Below are 21,069 nucleotides of genomic sequence, written 5' to 3'. Positions count from 1 at the left end.
TTTTATCGGCTGAGTTGTCGGAAAGTTTTTGTTACTGCTGTTTTAGCGATTGTATTTCTCAACCTTTTTGTGGTCCTTAAATTGAACATCTTTTGACGTTTTTCGTGACATTCGTTATCGACACGCTCATCATTTTATCAATTGCCTTGCTGGTGGCTAGCTTACAATGCTTTGTTTTGTGGTGGTATCGAAGTGGCGCGAAGCTCCGCTTCGCGTCTGTGGATAAACCTATTTTCCGTAGATTTCTTATTTCTTAAGTTTTAATTGATATTATAAAAAGTTTTCATTGTAATTGTTGATTACCTTTGCGATAACCAAGGGTATTGCAATCGGGTAATAGACTTTTCCCGTAAACAACTTCTTTCGCATATTTCAGCAGGTATGCAGTACAAGGTATGCATGCACTATGTGTGTCTATGTGCGCTCATTAGTCTATTACACCCGCTGTTTATCCTTATACGTGTTTTTTCAATAAATTTTTTAACTTTGACATCGTATACATTTTTTTGTTTTCGCTTAAAAACGTTCTTCTGCCTAAATGATTTCGGCCTATTTTTTATCGACTTAGTGACCTAATTTCGAATCGCTTCAATGGAAATATGTTTTTTATGCTCATCTCTGGATTGCACAAAATTTTAATAGAAATTATAGTTCAAGTTTTTCATTGCAACAATTTTTTCGGCTTTGTTTTTTCTTTTCTTTTTCGGCTTGATAGTTTTCGGCATATACTAGATCGTTTTCTCGGCCTCATATTGCGTCTTTCGACGATCGAAAAAAGTGTGTGTGTGTGCCTGTGTGTGTGCGTCTGTATGTGTGTGTGTGTGTCTGTGTTTTGAAGACGAGGGGGGCTTACTAACTTTTTTTTTTTCGTCCTTTTTTGTTTTGCTTTTTTTGAGCTTAATAGGTTTCGGTCTATATTATATCGGTTTATTTGTCTCATTTTGTTTTATTATTGTTTCACAGTGGTCTCATATTGTTTCATATAATATCGGTTTAGTTGTCCCATATTGTTTCATTTGCCTCATATTGTTTCAGTTGTCTCATATTGTTTCATTTGCTGTTTCATAAAGTTTTTGGGTGTTCTGAGGTTGATTTTTTTTACTAAAGGGTTTCTGCCAAGGTATTTTCGGCTTTGCTACCGCTGGGTAAATTATCTTCCGATGCTAATCTCTCATTTTATTGTCTCGGCATGTTAGTGTTTCAAAACTAGCTTTAATCATTATGATAGATATAGTTTTTTCAACATTTCCGTTTTTTTTTGTTATTTTTCTTTTGTTGTATCGTAAGTGGTGCGAAGCTCTGCTTAGTCTCTGTGGTATTATGAAAGAAATGGATGTTTCCGAATAATTCTAAAAAGCGAGGTTAAGGTTTGTTTTAATTTGAAAACCGAACTCAAGACTATGAAAACAGAACTCTTTCGATAGTCTTATGACTTTTTACAATACTTTTCTATACTGGTTTGTTTGTTCATATTTTGCTGTTATGGAATTGTTTTCATAGGGTTCAAGTGTTGTCAATTGAAATTTATTGAATTAATCTCAAGAACTGATCACTCGAAAAACATTTTTGTCTGATAAAGGTGACCATAGCAAAAGATGGCTATTTTGGATCAATACGGCAATGACCCCCCATAATTAGCCATTTATCGATCTACCTCCCCTCCCCCTAGGAAAAACGACAAAACCCTTTCAAAGACGTTTTCAAATGCTTCTAGTTGGATTCAGTGTAAATAGCTCGCAATCAATTGGGAGACGAGTTTTTTTGTGCCGGGTTTTTTTTTCAGATTTTTGTTAGAGGCTATCCTTGCTTTGAAGTAAGGAAGTTACCAGGTTTAGTGCTCTGGCCTCTGTTTATGCCAAAAAATCCTACAATATCCTCACAATGTATGCAGCTGACCATTTTTTTCATTAAAAACGGAAAAAAGCAGGTTTTATATGCGACTAATTTGTCCATTTTTCCACTTAATATTGTGAGTTTTAGTTCCCCCGCGTTTGCTGGAGAATCTGAACCTGGCGTATAGCTTTATTCGCCTAAAAGTAGTTCAAGTCGATATAAACATGCCTCAAGTACCTATTGAGCTATCTCTCCCCCTCGGATAGGGAGGGGGGAGAGACATTGTTGAATTGATCCGCCATTTTCCAAGATCAAACTGATTGGTCTAGCTACGTATGTGAACAAAGTTAAAAGTATTAGCTCAAGCGATAACAAAGTTGAAAGTTAAAAGTATTTGCTCCGAAATGTACTTGCATCATTCATTTTCACATGATATCTAATTGTATAACAAACTTCATAGGATGATTCGGGTTAAAATGTGAAGTTTATTATTTCAGCCATTTTTCAGAGTTGACTGTAACTGGTAGCTTAGATAAATTAAATCAAGTTTGGCGAAGTGAGATGTCGTACAAATGTGGGTGCTATGCGTATCTGAATCTGTACCTGGAGAAGTATGGCTACCACTTTCGATACTTCAACCACTCCCAATTCCTTCAAGACTACCAACAGGTGAGAAGGTAGCAGTGGTGGTTTGCTATACTGCTCTAAGCTTCGTACATGCTACCTGCTTGTACAGCAGCCTGCTACTTTTTTTTATTCCGAGCACTTACTGAATTTGAACAGGCGTTTTGTTTTTGCCTGATATTAGGTAACTCAAGGAAGGATGGTATGGGAATATTGTGTGTTATAATATAAAGCCCTTTTTCGATTTGAATTTGGTTTAAAGAAATCTAAAAATTTATCTCATTGTCAAAACAAATAACTGGGCTGAATTTTTCCGTTTTTTTGACAAATTTGCACTTTGAATGTTGATCTATTTCTACTGAACTGCTAAATATATTTCAGCTATAATTACCTCTAATGAGTTATTTCAGCTATGACCGATTATTTGAAGTAACTTGTAATTGAGAACTAGATTTTTTTCTCCGTAAGCAACTTCTGTTACATATTTTGCACGTGAATGTACATTTTGCACTAACTACACTTATTACACCGAAGACTTTAGTCAAGGTGTTATGGTATCGTGTAACGGGTTTTTTTTTAATGTTGTCTGTTGTCAAGTGTCGACAAATAACGTCCACAGTTATCAATTATCATGTGGGCTGGACTATATCGCGCTATGTCACGTGATTGCGTATGTTTGTTTCTTTATTTGTTCATCTTTATTTATTTAATTATCTGTTCTTCTATTTATTTAATTATGTTTAGTTTGCTTATATTTATTTATAATTTATGTATGTACATATTTATTTTTGTTTATTTTTATCACGTGTTTTGTTTATTTATTTAATTATTCTTTCTTTCATTTAGTTTTGCTTTTATTATTTCTGCGTGTGTATTTATTTAATTTATTTATTTTCATTTATTTATATTATGGGTCTGTTTGTTTGGTTATTTGTTCATATATATTTTTTCATGTCTATTTAATTATTTGTACATTTCACTTTTGCTTTTATTTATTTATTTATTTATGTATTTATTTATGTATTTATTTATTTATTTATGTATTGATTTATTTTTTATTGCTTATTTATTTATCAGGTGTGTTTTGTTTATTTGTTGATATTTATTTCTATATTTATTTAATTATTCTTTCTTTCATTTAGTTTTGCTTTTATTATTTATGTATGTGTATTTATTTCATTTATTTATTTTCATTTATTCATATTATGGGTCTGTTTGTTTGGTTATTTGTTCATATATATTTTTTCATGTCTATTTAATTATTTGTACATTTCACTTTTGCTTTTATTTATTTATATATTTATTTATTTATGTATTCATTTATGTATTTATTTATTTATTTATGTATTGATTTATTTTTTTATTGCTTATTTATTTATCAGGTGTGTTTTGTTTATTTGTTGATATTTATTTCTATATTTATTTAATTATTCTTTCTTTCATTTAGTTTTGCTTTTATTATTTATGTATGTGTATTTATTTAATTCATTTATTTATATTATGGGTCTGTTTGTTTGGTTATTTGTTCATGAGATATATATTTTTTCATGTTAATTTAATTATTTGTACATTTCAGTTTTGCGTTTATTTATTTATTTATTTATTTATTTATTTATTTATTTTTGTATGTATTTATTTATTTATGTATTGATTTATTTTTTCATTGTTTATTTATTTATCAGGTGTGTTTTGTTTATTCGTTGATATTTATTGCTATATTTATTTAATTATTTTCTTTCATTTAGTTTTGCTTTTATTTATTATTCATGTATGTATTTATTTATTCATTTATTTATTTATGTTTATTTATTTTTGGTTTGTTCGTTCATTTGTTGGTTTGTTCGTTCATTTATTTATTTATTTAGTTAGCGTCTTTGTTGTTTGATTGTGAAATTTGATGTTTTACTTCTTAGCTATGTAGTTAAAAGCAAAAAATGATTTTCAATTTATTGTTCTGTTTAGGATATTTTCAGAAAGATCTGTATATCACCAATTAGCGTACAACGATTTACAGGGAACGCTGCCAACGAGATTTGTCCACTTGCTTTTGGGTTGCAGCTACATCAAAAATGATTTTAAATTATTTATTTTAAAGATTTATCTATAGTTATATCTGTCCGGTAATTAATTTTCAAATTTGCTTTTGTATTTCTCAAAAAAGAATTTGTTGGAGCGTGGACTCAATAACGTAAAGCAAAATGTTAAATTTTATGTTACTTCTATTTTCAGTCATGTAATGGAGCCATTTCGACCCACGGGCATTGCAAATGATGACAACAGTTGCTATCTCAATTCTGTTCTTCAGCTTTTGTTGTCAAGCGCTTGCATCAGAGATCGGCTCAGTAGACTTACTGAATTTGACCATGGTGGCGTGTTAATTTCAACTGTGAAAGAGATATTTTGTCAAATGCTGTCCACAGAAAACTTTTTCATCAATGCGTCTACTTCCAAAGTTAAAATTCTCCAGCATCTTGATTTGAATTACAGCTTCTCATATACCTATGGACATCAGCACGATGCTTCCGAGGTACTACTGTCAATTACTGTTTCTATTTTTTTCAACTGCTGTGTATATTTGTATTAGGTACACTGTAGTTTCAATCAACTGATCTGTGTATACTTGTATTAGGTACACAGTTTTTCTATTTCAACTGCTGTGTATACTTGTATTAGGTACACTGTAGTTTCAATCAACTGGTCTGTGTATACTTGTATTAGGTACACAGTTTTTTTTCAACTGCTGTGTATACTTGTATTAGGTACACTGTAGTTTCAATCAACTGGTCTGTGTATACTTGTATTAGGTACACAGTTTTTCTATTTCAACTGCTGTGTATACTTGTATTAGGTACACTGTAGTTTCAATCAACTGATCGTGTATACTTGTATTAGGTACACAGTTTCTTTAGTTTAACTGATCTGTGTATACTTGTAATAGGTACACTGTAGTTTCAATTAACTGGTCTGTGTATACTTGTATTAGGTGTAAAACAGGAGGCGTTTTGCTACACATACAAACACAATCTTTTGTATTTTATTATAGCTATAGAAATTGATCTACAATGCGTAAGTACGACATTTAGTTCTACGATTGTTATTTCAGGTCCTTTGTCAATATTTCAGGCTCTTTGTCAATATAGCAAAATTTTGGTGTATATATGTGTTAGTAAGATTTTTAGTTCTACAACGTTTATTCAGGCTCTTTGTCGATATAGCAAAATATTGGTGTATACATGTGTTAGTACGATTTTAGCTCTAGAATTGTTATTTCAGGCTCTTCGTCAATATAGCAATATTTTAGCGTATACATGTGTTAGTACCATTTTTAGTTCTCGAACTGTTATTTTATGATCTATGTCAATATATCAAAATTTTAGTGTATACATGTGTTATTACGATTTTTAGTTCTCGAACTGTTATTTCATGATCTTTGTCAATATATCAAAATTTTATTGTATACATGTGTTAGTACCATTTTTAGTTCTCGAACTGTTATTCCATGATCTTTGTCAATATAGCAAAATTTTGGTGTATACATGTGTTAGTACCATTTTTAGCTCTAGAACTGTTATTCCATGATCTTTGTCAATATAGCAAAAATTTGACGTATACATGTGTTAGTACGATTTTTAGCTCTCGAACTGTTATTTCATGATCTTTGCCAATATAGCAAAATTTTGGTGTATACATGTGTTCGTACGATTTTTAGCTCACGAACTGTTATTTCAGGCTCTTTGTCAATATAGTAAAATTTTGATGTATACATGTGTTAGTACGATTTTTAGTTCTAGAAGTGTTATTTTATGATCTTCGTTGATATATCAAAAATTTAACCTATACATGTGTTAGTACGATTTTTAGTTCTAGAACTGTTATTTCAGGCTCTTTCTCGATATAGCAAAATTTTGGTGTATACATGTATTAGTACGATTTTTTGTTCTAGAACTGTTATTCTTCAATTATTAGTTGTTCAAGTTGTTTGGTTTTTGCTTCAGTTTCTATGCCTTCGGTGTATTGCGCGTAGCGCCTATGTTATAAAATTCAATTAAAACTACTTCTTAGACCATTTTAGATGGAAATTAATTTTTCAAATATATTAAATGGAAAAATGGTCAGATTGGGGTTTTAATCCTAAGTTCTTTCGGCTGATTGTCTTTTTTCCAAATGACATTTAGATTTGTGCTACACTTTTCAATTAGTTTCTTTCCAGTGCTTGAGTTTTTTTTTCATTCAAACGGTGTTTACTATAATTGAAAATTGTTCTGTAGCGAATAAAATTACCAACTCTGATTTTGAATAGTTTTATTTATTTGTTGGTTAATCAGTCAGATAAGGCTATATCGGCTTAGTCAACTTATATTGCGTAGATTCAAGGGGTATGATAAAATGCTTTTACGTGTTTTGGGCGGGATGGTTTGTAAAAGAAAATTCTGACTACGTTTTCGGCTTAATGATGGTGTTCCCGATTTTTGTCGCCTTAGTTGCAACTCGGTCATTGATTCTCAATGCTTGCTAGGCCTGCTCATGAGCATCATTCGAGACAAAAATATATTGTTTTTCAATTGTTGCTTTTTCGACTATTTCAAGTAATTTTTTCAGCTTAATTTTTCAGTGATTTCCTTCTTTTATTGCTTCTATTGCGTCGTTCGAGGAGGAACGAAACGTTTGTGATGGTATGTGTTTTTTTTTGGGTGAGGAGGACTTCATAATTTTTTTTTGTTTTTTCCAGCTTTATTAGTTTCGGCTTTTATTATATCAGCTTAGTGGCCACATATTGCGTCTTTCGGCGAGCAAAGAAGTTTGTGTATGTGTGTGTTTTGAGGGCGAAGTCCTAAAAATGTTTGAATTTTCTTTTTTATTCTTTTTTCCGGTTTAATAAGATTCGGCCTATATTGCATTGTCTTAGAGGCATCATATGGCGTCGTTCGAGGAGCGAAAAAGTTTTTTTTTGTGCGTGTGTATGTGTGTTTTAAGGGTGAGGGTTTTTTTTCCAGCTTAAAGGGTTTCCTCTAGGGTATTTTCGGCTTGGTTACCGCTCGGTAAATTTTCTTTCGATGCGAATTTTACATTATTTTGTCTTGGCTTGCTTTTTTGTTTCAAAAGTAGCCCTATTCTTTTGAATAGATCAATTTTTTTCGAGGTTTTCGAAATTTTTTTCGACTTAGCAGTGTTCTTGTTTTGTATCGCAAGTGGTTCACGCTCAATTTTAATTTTTCGCGCTCAACTCCTTCACGCTACGTGATCGACTTCTGATTTCGAAAATTGAAATAAATCGTATTTCCCAGCGAAATAACAAATTTAATCTACTGATTCAGTTTTCTCAAATTGGGTTAATTTTATCAAAAAAGCTCAAAAGTTGAAGTTTTTTTCAAAAAACGAGTCAGTTTATTTGTTCTATTTCCTTCCGTTTATTACTCGTTTCCAACTTAGTTGGCTATGATTTTAGTTAGAATTTCGAAAGTTGAAGTTATTTCAAAAAGAGTGTTTTTTTTTGTTTCCTTGCGTTGATTGACTGTTGTCCAACTGTCTGTTGGCTATGTTTTGATTGATGCTTCGCTTAGGTTAATGAAGTCGCATCCTGCTGGTAATTTGTACAGCTGCCGGCTACCCTTGTTTGAATTTGAGACTACTCGGGAAAAAAATCAAAATCTTCAAAAAAATTGACCCAACTTTTCGTTTCAGATGCTTTCAGAGAAGTACAACAACGACGAAATTAATGAGATCTCACAACAAATCAAGTGAGCAGCAATTTTTTGCAATCCAAGTGAAAAAATAAAAACCAGCGATTTACTCATTAACAATCAAAATTGAGGGTGAGTTCAAAATTGATCATTCCAGCCTTCAACTAATATTTGAAACCTTGACCATACCATCATATCAAATTAAATTAACTTTGAAAAATAGCAAAATCGAAGATATCAGGAAGTATAGGTAATCAAGTCAGAGATCTTATTGAAAGCGATAATCAAAGTTTCGATGTAGCTCCTTGAAAATTTTGTATTAAAATTGTTTTAGAGCCTTGCAAGACAGTAAGAAGCAAGAGGATTCAAAGGCCTATGAAAGACTGCAACACATCAGAAAGCTATACAAACCACTTCACAAGAATATTTATACGTTCGATGCACGTTCTTCGAAATTGTTAATTGAGAAATATTTTTGGTCGAAATCAACAGTTGTGTTTTTATAGGAATGTTTCCTGGAAAATTCGTTCAAATCTCTGGTGGCCGCATGTAAAAAGGGCGATAGAGATTTGATCGACGCGACTCGATATCCGAACGAAGAAGTGAAAGTGTTCACCTTTCGAGTGTTCACGAAAGATTTCATTAATTTGTTCTTGGAGGAAATTAATCACATTTCAAACTATGATGGGATCGTTCTGGGAAGACCGAACTCTATGAACCACAACGGCGTTAGTAGCAAAATACCAATCAAAATTTAATTTTAATGCTAATAAGTATTACTTTTTTCGTCTCCCTGCCACGCATGTGAAAATTAATAGACAAATGTTTGTTCAAATTGTCTGATTTTATTGCAATTTGCCAGTGGACTACTTACTTTAAAAATCCACGCATATCTAGAAAAGTTTTTAAAATAACTTTTCGCTTATCACTTGCCTATCACGGATATACTAAAAATAAAAATTCAAAACGTCGTACCTCTGCAGTGCACTGTTTCTTTGACTTCAGGCCCATTTTAACCTTAGTTAGCTTGAAATGTAAAAAATATGTTTTGCCAAGCAAATAGCAATTTGTGAATGGCTTGCTGGAATATGTTGGGAATTGTCAATTGTTATGTGTTTGCAGGTGTTAATGAAGGAGTTGGGCATGGATGAGATGCTGACAGTGCTGAGAGAAGAGTATCTGCAGCCCATAGTGGACACAGTCTTCTCTGACACCATAGGTTAAACTACACCTCGTATAAATTACTTAACACCTTTTTGTATTCAAGTTTGAGTGTTTTCGATTACCCCTCTACAAATTTCTTTCGGAAATTGGTCTGAATAAAAAAATCACCCCTAGCATATACATTCCTGACTTTCTCTTAAATTCAGAACAATAAATATTGTACTCTGATCGTTTTACCTGGTCAGACCGTTTTATAAACTGACCCAATTAAAGTTGATCATAACCTAGCTTCGCTTTCATTAGTGTTTCCCTAGATTGACTTACTAGTACTGCAGGTGAATGTGAGTCGCATAGGGGCTTCACAGTGAAGTACAGTTTCGACGGGACAGTGTTTGACGGAAGTGGGGACAAACAGCTGGGCAAACACTACGACAACGCAGAGGTCACTCTCAATGTATGCATGCAGGCAGACCAGGTCCAGGGATCCAATCTGGTGTTCATGGGCATGGCCAATGTAAGTTGATTGACCTTTGTCATCAGCGAGGGTAATTGAATACTCGGGTTTACTGGACAATCTCTCCCCTTCTCTGTTGGCCACTACTTAAAATCGCCAACCCTAGATATAAAAATCCATTTCTTCCAAGGGGCCATAATCGTAGTGAGGTCGTTTTTATAGATTGTGTTCAGAGTTTTGATCGGTAATGAGAAATTCGCTGAAGCGCTATTCGCATAATTTTTTTTGCGCGCTACGCTACCGCTATATGTAGTCGCTATCGCTAAAATTAAAAAATCCTCGTTCAACTTAAAATCAATATTTTGCTTCCTGAATCATCAATTTTTCATAAGTTTTGGTGCTGAGCCGTGGCTTTTATTGTCTTTTGAACATTTACGGCAACCAAAATTAGACGTCCAACTGCAGCAGTACTTGGCCTGAATGTTGGCTTAATTAAGTCCACCATTTTTGAATCTACTACTCAACTTGCGTGAGTTTTATCAAAAAAGATTGAATCATAAAAGATTGTTGAAATTGTATGAGCTTAAAGTTTTTATATATATTCAATTTCTTAGAGTTTTGTATGTTTTTCTTTGAAAATTTTTTGAATTTTTTTTGGTCTCCTTGTTCATTGTCATTTTTTCAACTCTCTGTTAGCTATATTCATCAAATGCAACTCGGTGTGCGATTTCAAATAGTATATTATATGGCGTGATGATGTATGTATATTTTTTTCTAGAAAAAATTTTGAAGTTCGATCAAGCTCAAATTTGGTTTTTCGCGGTTTGACTTTTGATTTTTTAAGTTCGGTTCACTGAGTTCCTAGTGAAGTTACAAGAAATACCGACTGATCCAGTTTTCTCAAAATGGCATACTTTTGACAAAAAAGTGGCACTCATGACCAGTTCTTGGAGTTCAAAGAGATCAATTCGATATATTTTTTCTTCGTAAGGTTAAAAATTTTGTAACACTTCAAACTATCTGATGTCTTTTTCTGAGAAATATGAAATTTTGCATTTTGATTTTTACGTAACCTACGGGACACCTAGTACTCCTTTTTCCAGTGAGGGGGATTGTCCGGTATAGCTAAATGGTCTATTTAAAAAATCTGAAAATTGGAGATGAAAATTTCGATTTTTTATAGGTCTTGGCTTTTTTATGGTTCTTTTTTTAATCAAAATTAAGATGACAATTAGTATGATTTCTAAAATGAGACAATATGTTCCTAGCTCTGTTTTTTCGATAGCTACTTCAATAATATCAAACCAGAAATATCATTTAAGGCTGCATTTACCTCTCAACTTTGAAGCCTTATTTTTTTACACGAGAAATTAATAATAATATTAATTACACTTCCGAAGCAAAGTGTATTAGTAAGAACTTTCTTTATTTTCTAACCCAAGTCGCAAATTTTGGTGCCACTTTTGGGGCACCTTTTTACAGCATATTGATAGCATGTGCTTTGATATTCGAATACTACTAAGTTTACAAAGTTGATGCATTTTCAATTCGTCAAATGAAGCGAAAAAAGCTATTTGTTCCAATCAACTACAATAATAAAAATTCATTTCTGAAATTTCTAACTCAATATATCTCGCAATTTGTGAAATGCATATGTTATACATAATGTGCTTTATGGCTTTCTGTTTTGCGATTTATTACATTAAATTGTGTCTTTTTGTATTTGGTGCTAATTTTGCTGCATCGAATTGGCAATTTATTAGCATGTGTAGCTGCTTTATTGGTGACTAGTTTTTGGGGATTTTAAGCATCCGTGGTTAGTGCTTCAATTTTGATAGGTCGCAGACTCGAATCCGACACGTAGCCTAGTTTTTGCTAATTCGAGGCTTATTTCTACTTCTTATGTCACTTGATACAGCAGCTTTTTGGTCGTGTTCTCACAAGTGTTTGCGAAGTCCGTGTAATAAATTGTTTTCAGGCTCATAATTTTGTAGACTAGCTTACGTTATTAGCAACAACTATATGCCAGAGAGAACGTCTTAAGACCAAATCGAATGGTCTGCTTCAACTAGAAATACGAGATCAAATAATTTTTTTTCAATGTGTAATAAATCCTCCGTCATAGCTTCAAGTCTACCACAGCCTAACCGATTTTAGGTGGAATAGTGGTACCGCGAAAAAATTCTAGGGTTAGAAAATGGCATCGAGTCGCAAAAAAAAGCTTCGTTTAATTAAATAATTCATTGTGGAATGTGTAGAATAACTGATGGATATATTTGAACATGGTTTGATAAGACCTCTGCGATTCGCAGAGGACCTATCAAACGAAATTAAAATAATTGCGAGCATGGTTACACCTGCGATTTTTTAAATGGTTAAATCTAAAAAAAACTCAAATGGTGACTTTTTTAAGTTACGATCGATACATCTGCTTTGTTTTCAGGACGAGGACTGTGACAGGGAGAGAATCCACTTGGAGCACGAGGTGGGAATGGGCATTCTGCATCTGGGCCAGCTGAAGCACTACGTCACCCCCATCGAACAGGGAATCAGAACAAACCTCGTGTTATGGCTCAGGTATGTTCTTGATCAGAGCGTTTTTTTTTTTGGATGTTTCAAACAAATGCAGAAGTCCGGTGTTTTCATATTTTTAATTACTGTAACCCTATTGATGTGTTTAAGAAGCAGTGCGGTTCGGAACAAAGTTTGTCCGATGTGCTGGGACTCTCCAGAGATTGTGGCCACGAAATGTATGGACGACGGATTTCGGCCATAGTTGATCATTGCCAGTTGAAGCAACAAACACTTATAACGGAAAGCAGTTGTATCTGTACAGATAATATAGTTAATGATAATTAGTTTTAATATTTAGCAAGGTTTCCATTTAGATATGAATTGCATTTTCTCTGTTGGATGAATTGAACAAATTATTTTGTTTTATCTAAATATTTGGAAGTTTAGTACACAGTAATTGAATTAGTTAGTTATTTTGTCGTTATTTTCGGCTAGCTTGATAATTTTTTAAACGTACTGCTTACAAAGTCTTACTTATCGTTTCAGATTTAATGGTTCCGCATTCAAATTGTCGGTCTGGATCGAGTTAATATTTTTGCTCACGTGGTAATAGTCAGCTCTATAAAATACCGTGAGACTCCGAGCAAAGTTACCGAAATCATATCTGAAAAATCTAAAATTAAATTCTAATATGCCTGTCAGAAGTGTTTTGTGTGGTCGAATAACATTAACTGGCTCATCGCCGGAAATGCTGAGCAAGAATAATTTAAAATTCAGTTGTGCTGCAGCAAGTGGCTGTCGATATTTCTACACGAAGCAGCAAATAGAACGAATTAAAGCCGAGTCATCTCAAAAAAATTCATCTATTTCTAAAATATTTAATCGCCGAGATGCCGATGATAAAAAGAGTGATGCTGAATTGTTGTCGCAACTACGCAAGATTCTCAAGTCGGAGAAGTCGGCGGCCAAGACTGCTTTTAACCATGGGGCCATGCTGGGAGCTAGTCTTCAAACTGAACCAGCAGGCAATGATGTCCAGTTTAATATCTAGTCAAAGTAATTTGGCGCAGATCTAAAAGAATTTTTGGAGACATTAATAATTTTAATAAATTGTTATTATATGTATAATGGTATTTTATCTGAAACAAAAACAAGCAAAATTATTGACTGACAACAGATTGGGGAGCACTCGATTAGAACTGAAGGTCTGTTTTCAAAGGCCGAGTGCAGAAAAAAGTGAATCTAGCGTTACGCACGCACAGTAAGATATGTACCTGCTCGAACGTTAAATTTTCTGATCGAATTACAGATATCGAAAGAAAAAGATGCCTAGAAAAAGTAACAATTTAGCTACATAATTTTACCGCGTTGTATGTTCAAACCTTAAAGAAATCTGGAACTGCCTTAATATCCAAGATGTATTTTTCTTGAAAGTCTTGAATAAAGATTAAGCAGGTTATTTGATTCATTTGTTCAAAATGTTTTCGTTTTTTCCACTTTTTTCTGATTCAATTAATTTTTCCGTGGAGAGTTTCTGTGGAGATATTTTGGGCGGTTGTCCCCTTCCCTTTCGTTTCTATCATTGATTATTTTTCCCTCGGAAATCGCTGATATTTTTTTGCTATAATATGAAATCTACTTGAAATTTAAGTAATTAAAAACATGGCCTTACGTATCCGTAAGGTCCAGTACATTTATGGTAAAAATTCGAAAAAATGAAAATGAATGCGAGAACGTTACTCGACCTTATGCAGGGTTTAACAGAAGTAAGAGTTAGTAATGCATTTTATCATTACTAATTTTATCGTTCGATTGCTTCTAATTGAGCCAATTTCTTTACATCGTGTACATTCACAAGTTCTGTTCCAGTAGTTTTTGACAGGTCGTGTACTATTAACTGCTCCACGTAGTTATGCGAGCTGGTGATCATGCGCAAGTTTTGTGCTAATTTTTTAATCTCCATTCGAATTTCTTCTGGAAGACGTTATTTTATATATTTACACTTGCGATGAGCGTAGTGTATTATTACGATACTTCTTTTTCTAACCTAACTCGCAAATAAAAGAAATATTTGGAAATTTTACTGTAGCATTGGAAATTGCATAGCATCTGTTCTCTGCTTTATTTGTGACTAGTGTTTGGTATTTGATAAGCTTCCGTGGCTGAGTGGTTAGCGTGCGAGACTCTTAATCTCTAGCTCGCATGTTCGAATCTCCAAGTTATTGCATAGCCGAGTTATTGCTAATTCGAGGCTTATTTCTAATTTTTCTTAGTGCACTATAGACCTGCTTTGCTTTTTGTGTTCTCGCTAGAGTTTGCTTTTTGTGTTCTCGCCTCTGTTTTAAATCGACTGTTTTGGTATTTCTTCTGCGTTTTCAGAAGCTTAGGCGCTCGGTAGAACGTTGTTTGCCTCAAAGTATAAGAACAGGAAAATGACAGAAGGCGTATTTCCTCAATACTCCCCGTTGAATATGTGGCATTCCTTAATACGTTTGTACCCCAAATCATGTTTCAAATAATTGTGGAAATTTTTCACTGTTTCCCCAACAACATCATTTACCATCCGAGCTTTGAAGAGAGGGTCCCAGAATAGAATACTATCTTTTGATGTATACTGATCTTGGGCCCTAACTCTATACAGCAATTTAATTTAATTTGCCTTGTTTGCAAATTTTCATTGTTTTTTTTCCTGTTCCTTCACCAGTTTTGTAATTGACTAACATCTTTAGACAAGATACTCACAAGTTGTCCATCTGTAGTTTGGGGGTTACCAACGCAATCTGTGGTATTGGTTTCCGGGTTGTTGACCGGATTCACATTCATAACACTTAGCATGATGGAAATCGGTCACTTTGAGAACGTCAGATCGATTGTTTGACGCCTGCCATAGCAATAATATTGAGCGAGGACGAGCTCTCTTTTGAACTCTAGCTTTAGGTCTATAATGACCCTAACAATTTCGGCTGCAATAGTGGTATCACGTGAAAGTTCTAGATCCAAAAAAACCTTCAGTCGAAAAAAGTTTCACCCTGCAAAAGAGTTGCCTGGAATGTGGGTAAATACGGGCTATGCTTCAATACAGAAACCACACAAAATTTTCCAGCTACTGGGATTTTCAAAAATTTTGTAGAATTTGAACGTATATTTTCTCAACTTGTTTGCCAAAATATTCTGCTCCGCTGGTCACAATTTCTCAACGCATTATTTTGCGATGATTTTCGGAAGGTTTTTCATAATGAATTTTAAATTCGGGGTCATTTTTATTCTTAATAAACGGTGTTTGGTGTGAACATGAATAATAATAATATGAATGAAGCCCGAGTGCGCTGAAAGCGGTCGCTGAATGGTTAGGCATTAATACTAAAGATCATACAAAAAAGTTACGAACAAAACCAAGGTGCCAGAATTTAAACTGGACATAACTGGGTGCAGGAGGCAAAGGCTTTGGAGCTACTTTGGGTAAACTGGTGGAAGGAGGCAACCAGATGGTGTTTATCTTCCGTAAAATTGTCATTCTCACCTTTGCCGGTTGCGGCTTCTGGCTGTCGTATAAGCTCTACACGTGGCAGGACTCAGATAAGAACTCGTGGCTGAGTGCTGCTGCAAATGGAAGTCTGGATCCCGCTGGTAAGAACGACATTTTGGATCTGTCAAAGTTGATGTCAGATCATTTTTTATCATCTAAAGTTCCAAGATACTTGCTGTTTAGCTTTTTACTGAAAACAGCTGTTGTGCCCCTAGTTAAAAACTTTGATTTCTGGGCTGTGTAATGTTGCCTCACCCTCAAGAAACGAGCAGGGGTCATTTTTGCTATTACTTAGGTTATTTGGCACAGTCATGCAATTAATGTGGCAATTACTTGAGACTGCGTCTTTCGTCTTTCTAGAACTAGAAATTTTGTTTGTTTCTAGGTCTTAGAAAATAATCAGAGGGATTTATTTAAAACAAATGTTAAAATTGGTGCACTGCATAAGTTTATCTCAAGTGATGCCCTAAATTTTTTGTTCCCTCGAGAGAAAAATCAGTGTGCTTACTTACTTAGTATAAATAGTATATGTGCTTATTTACTTACAAAGTGTGCTTACTTACTTACAATTAGTATGAAAAACGGTTTAAAAAAGCTTACAGTTTTCAGCAAAATCGACCGGAAATATGCGTGGTCGTCTGAAGGGAGCCAAGGGCAGTGAGGACTTCAAGCCAGTGCGTTTTGCAGACATAGTTGGCTGCGACGAGGCGAAGGAGGAGTTGCAAGACATCGTGTTCTACTTGAAGAAGCCAAGACAGCTGGCGGCATTGGGGGGAAAAGTGCCCAAGGGTGTTCTTCTCATGGGACCCCCAGGCTAGTATCGCTAACTGAAGTTATTCAAACAATTAAATTTTATTTCAAACAATTAAGTTCTTAGTTTAAAGTTTTATTTCGATAGCCTTTTGGTGACATAGATAAGATGCGTAAAAAAGATGCTCGGAAACTTTCCAAAGGCAATGTAGTCATAAAATATGGGTTAAAATTGCGCATTTTACTTGACTTTAGAGCAAAGTTTATACCTTTTTTGTAATTTGTGTACAGTCCGACTGCTCTTTCTCTAAAATCAGGTGGTCGTTTTTATGGGTTGTCCCATAATAATCAAGTATCAGGGGGGGGGGGGGCTGGGCTGATAGTTGGGCAGCTGTGAGTAAAATTTATCTGTTTTTGTGACAGGTGTTGGGAAGACTATGATGGCGCGTGCAGTCGCAACCGAAGCGGGAGTTCCCTTCTACTACCGGTCGGGATCCTCATTCGACGAGATATTCGTCGGAGTGGGCGCGAGTCGCATGAAAGAACTTTTCGCAACTGCTCGCAAAACGGCGCCATGTGTTATTTTTGTGGATGAAATTGACGCTGTTGGCGGAGATCGCAACTCTCAAGGCAGTTCAAGACAAACCATTAATCAATTTTTAGCCGAAATGGATGGATTTAAGGGAGGTTGACCACATAATCATTATCGAGTGTTGGTAATTTTTGTGCGGTTTTATCACAAACTTTTACATAAATACGTGTAAAAGTTGAACAAATGCAAACAGCAAACAAATTATAGTTATGTATGTAATTATATTTTCTGGGACATCAGATAACTTGATTTTCTCTTCATATAGGGCAAAACCAATAACTAATGAATTGCAATAGCCCGAAGTTCAAAGTTGACTGAATATTTCCTGGTATTTCTGTGGACTAATTGAAATTAGCCATTGAAAAACTGTTTAGGAAAATTATCAGTAATCACTGGCTGGGTTGATTTATACAGGAGTTACAATAGGTTTTGAAAATTGAAGTATGCTGGCATAAGCGGCTGAGCTCTGAATTTTCAAAAGAGGTTTGTCCATTTTTGACCTCACGCATAGTTACTTTCGTCTTTCATATGTTTTTTTTTCTCGTTAAAAGCGGAGAAAATCAGGTAAATTAACTTCACAGAAAATATTTTCGTGCCTAATTTCATTTTTTCGCGCTGCTTACGAGGGCGTTACAGCAACAAAAACACCTGGTATTTTATTTTTTTTATTGGCTCGAACTTCAAAGTGTTTTTTTCCAAGCTATTTGTGGTCAACCTGAATAAAGGAAAATAATGGGATCATTGTTATCGGAGCGACAAACTTGGGTAAAGTACTGGACCCTGCGCTGACAAGAGCAGGTCGATTTGACAATAAGATAGTATTGTCGTTGCCGGACGCCGATGGTCGTATCAAGCTTGTCCAACATTACATCAAACGAGTCAAGACAGACGGGAAGCTAGATGTCACAAAGGTACATGTATGATAGATGGGTCCCCAGAATTTGTAATTAGTTGACTTTGATAAACAGTTTTTTGTTCTAGTATTCTAAAAAACAACAAATATGCAAATTGTATCACTCATTACATGTCTTTGTCTGAGGGGTTGAGATGACCTACAAATGTAGAATTTTTCCTGCAGCAATCTAGTACAAATATTCGACTTAGGCTCTGCATTATTGCTATCGATATCTTCTGTTGGGGAGGATTTCCATAGAAGGAAAAATTTCATACCATAAACTAATTGGATTGGTTAAAGGGCAGTTGCAATATTCAGGTCTTCATCTAGATACAAGTAGCGTTTTTTTGTCATCTCAATTGTTAGTTTTTTTTTCATTTAATTAGGTTTATGTTACCACGCATGCATCTTCTAGTTAAATTTTTTAGTTAAGTGGACGCATCTCTCATACTTGTACTCCATACAAAGTTTGCTACAAATCTAATTGGTTATTCGGGTGCGGCAATTGAAAACTTAATAAATCAGGCAGGATTTTGGCATAATTTGGAATCAAAGTAGCCTATTGTTTCAATATGAAAAATTAGTAAAAACTGTGGAGAAAAGTTCATTAATTTCTCGTGTTTCTCATTTAAAGTTGGCTTTTCTATTCAAGAAATGTTTGTTTTTAAATAATTGTTTTTGAAAATTATATCGACTTCAATTCACCAAATGTTTGGGCTTTGGCTATTTTTAATATCAATTGGCGATCTTCAATTCTATGAATTTGATAAGGCTATCGACAAAAAAATCTCAGTTCGAAAAACTGGTCAGAATGCTCTAATTTGTGGTGCAGTAAGTATCATTTGTTTGTTGAAAATGCTCTTCTAATTTTTACAATTCTAAATTTGGTTTTTCCTAGAACTGTTCGTTTAAATTATTATTTTAAAAATTAAATCGAAAGCTTTTTGGCAAAAAATTAGTTTGGTCACAGAAATATAATTGGATATGTCAAAATCCTGACCATCCTGACCTCAGGCGGCTTTGAAAGCAGCCAATGATGGTGATTCGACAGTTGAAATGAAGCACTTGGACTGGGCGAGGATGAAGACGGAATTGGGAAGGGAGAAAAACAAAAAGGGCGATCCGGAAGACATGGAGGAACTAAGGAATACTGCGTACCACGAGGCGGCACACACTTTAGTTGCTCATCATCTCAAAATTCCATACTACGGGTAAAACAAGTGATCGAAAAAGCTCAAAATTGAGAAGCTGAAAATATGGATTTTTTTCTTTCGCACCCCTTGTTAAATGTGGAGTTCTCTGAGAGTTCTAAATAAGTTTTTTTAATACCAAAATGATTATTCAAATATGTCACTTTCTTGAAATTGACACATTTTGTGAATATCAATAGTAAAAGTCATTTTGTTTTTGTGTTAAGGAAGCCAGGTTCTTTCGTTGGGCTTCTCTAGTGAAAAAAAATTCTCTAATGGCCGGTGTCAGTAAGCGTTAATGAAAAAAGCCCGGTTGCGTGGAACTTTTTAAACCCGGTTGTGTTTTGTATTCGGCATTCCCAGAAAAAAAAACTTTTTTTACGAATTTTTTTTTGTGGGAAAATAGCGATGAGCTGGTTTTCGTGCCTTTTCGCCGTCATTATGTTTTGCTCGCGATATTGCGTTGCGAAAACTATTCGGCTGTTCATTTATTTCAGGGTTACTATTGAAAGACGTTCTAACACATTGGGTCACATGAGGCACGACATAAGCGAAGACTTCCCAACTAGAAAATTCATTGCTGGCAGAATCGCAGTAGCACTGGCTGGAAAACTGGGCGAAGATGCTCTGGTCGGTGAGGGAAAGCTGAAACACACCACTGGATGTAGTTCTGACTACCAGGTTGCGCGGGCAACAGCCACTAAATATGTCACCAAGTATGGTTTCGGCGAACGATTCTACCCATGTGCAGAGAACGGGCCAATCAGCGACAAGTACCAGGTGATGATTGAAAAAGAAGTGAAAGAAATTTTGGACACGGCGGAGAAAGAAGCTAAGAAAATTATGAAGGAACACTCAGAAAAACACTTGAAATTGAGTGAAAAACTATTGGAAAAGTATAAACTGACTGCTGATGAGGTGAAAGAGATTCTTGCATAATTTAATTCAAGTTCTAATTCTAATGTATTATTATGCGGTATCGGTATGTGTGCATTTGGCTGTTCGTAGGAAAAAACTCAATTCGTTCGATAGAGTCAAAAAAGCAAAGCAGCAGGTTTTCAAGATTAATGAACGTATCGAAGACTTATATAGATCTTGGTGGCTTAATATTATCAGAAAAGCGCCCAACATAAATCGTTCTAGAAATTCAAAAAGCTCAAAAGGCATCTATTTTTTGCTTTGAATTTCGAAAGTTAAGGTTTTTTCAACAAAGTGTTGTTTTTATGTTTACTTGCGTTCATTACTCTTTTCCAATCTGCCATTGGCTATGTTTTATTTCATTTTCTGCATCAGGGTAGCTAGAAGGTTTTTCAGCGCAAATAGTAGCTACCCTCGGATAAATTTATTACGATTCAGCATAGACAAAAGATAATTTAGTATTAATCCGAAAAAATTTTCAACCAGCTGATATACATTTCAATTTTTACTAGTTGAAGTATATCACGATTTTACACGAACTAAAATTCCTTATACCATAGCTCTAGGCTTAAAACGATAAAACAAATCATGCAATTTGAAAGTGATTGCGTAGTTCGCAGACTATTTTACATGACTTTCAGATACTCATCAACAGCCTGAGGAAGGCTGTAGGAAAAGCTTTGTTTACCAGAACTTCCTTCCGACTTCTCTTCATATTGTTGTCTATTTGCTTACTTTAGCCAGAAGCGTAGTGTTTTAGTGCGAACATTCGTTTTTTTTCTAACCTAATTCGTAGCATTGGAAAATTCAAAGCATCTGGGCTCTGCATTATTTGTGGCTAGGGTTTGTGATTTATTAAGCGTCCGTGGCTGAACGCTTAGTGTGTGAGACTCAATCTCTGTCGCAGATCGATCAGATACACAGCCGA

At 34.5% G+C, this 21,069-nt stretch overlaps 2 protein-coding genes across 2 annotated transcripts in view; both read left to right on the top strand.

Annotated features, from left to right (window-relative positions):
- LOC134853853 (2-oxoglutarate and iron-dependent oxygenase domain-containing protein 2-like) overlaps window positions 1-12,743 on the top strand; it is a 606,153-nt gene extending 593,410 nt beyond the window's left edge. The window contains exons 2-9 of the mRNA XM_063869797.1: window positions 2,340-2,502; window positions 8,140-8,195; window positions 8,473-8,578; window positions 8,645-8,866; window positions 9,261-9,357; window positions 9,638-9,816; window positions 12,200-12,333; window positions 12,439-12,743. Of these exons, the coding sequence (XP_063725867.1) occupies window positions 2,395-2,502; window positions 8,140-8,195; window positions 8,473-8,578; window positions 8,645-8,866; window positions 9,261-9,357; window positions 9,638-9,816; window positions 12,200-12,333; window positions 12,439-12,532 (996 nt within the window). The 5' untranslated portion in view covers window positions 2,340-2,394 and the 3' untranslated portion in view covers window positions 12,533-12,743. The remainder of the gene's footprint in view (window positions 1-2,339; window positions 2,503-8,139; window positions 8,196-8,472; window positions 8,579-8,644; window positions 8,867-9,260; window positions 9,358-9,637; window positions 9,817-12,199; window positions 12,334-12,438) is intronic.
- Window positions 12,744-12,820: 77 nt separating this feature from the next.
- Window positions 12,821-20,185, top strand: LOC134854035 (uncharacterized). The gene is made up of 8 exons (XM_063870099.1): window positions 12,821-13,295; window positions 15,703-15,897; window positions 16,406-16,609; window positions 16,970-17,230; window positions 17,865-18,049; window positions 18,502-18,558; window positions 19,048-19,244; window positions 19,721-20,185. The coding sequence occupies exons 1-8, from the start codon at window positions 12,962-12,964 to the stop codon at window positions 20,160-20,162; spliced, it is 1,875 nt and encodes a 624-aa protein (XP_063726169.1). The 5' UTR covers window positions 12,821-12,961; the 3' UTR covers window positions 20,163-20,185.
- Window positions 20,186-21,069: the final 884 nt, after the last annotated feature.

The sequence above is a fragment of the Symsagittifera roscoffensis genome, chromosome 9, assembly GCF_963678635.1.
Source record: "Symsagittifera roscoffensis chromosome 9, txSymRosc1.1, whole genome shotgun sequence".
NCBI classification, from domain to species: domain Eukaryota; kingdom Metazoa; phylum Xenacoelomorpha; order Acoela; family Convolutidae; genus Symsagittifera; species Symsagittifera roscoffensis.
This window is presented reverse-complemented; position numbering and strand designations above follow the sequence as displayed.

Excerpts from the sequence above, each read along its gene's own strand:
- LOC134854035 (XM_063870099.1), top strand. The coding sequence starts at position 12,962 with ATGCCTGTCAGAAGTGTTTTGTGTGGTCGAATAACATTAACTGGCTCA. Across the intron at positions 13,296-15,702 it reads TCTTCAAACTGAACCAGCAG|GAGGCAAAGGCTTTGGAGCT; the intron begins GCAATGATGTCC and ends AACTGGGTGCAG. Across the intron at positions 18,050-18,501 it reads GGAAGCTAGATGTCACAAAG|TTTGCTACAAATCTAATTGG; the intron begins GTACATGTATGA and ends CTCCATACAAAG.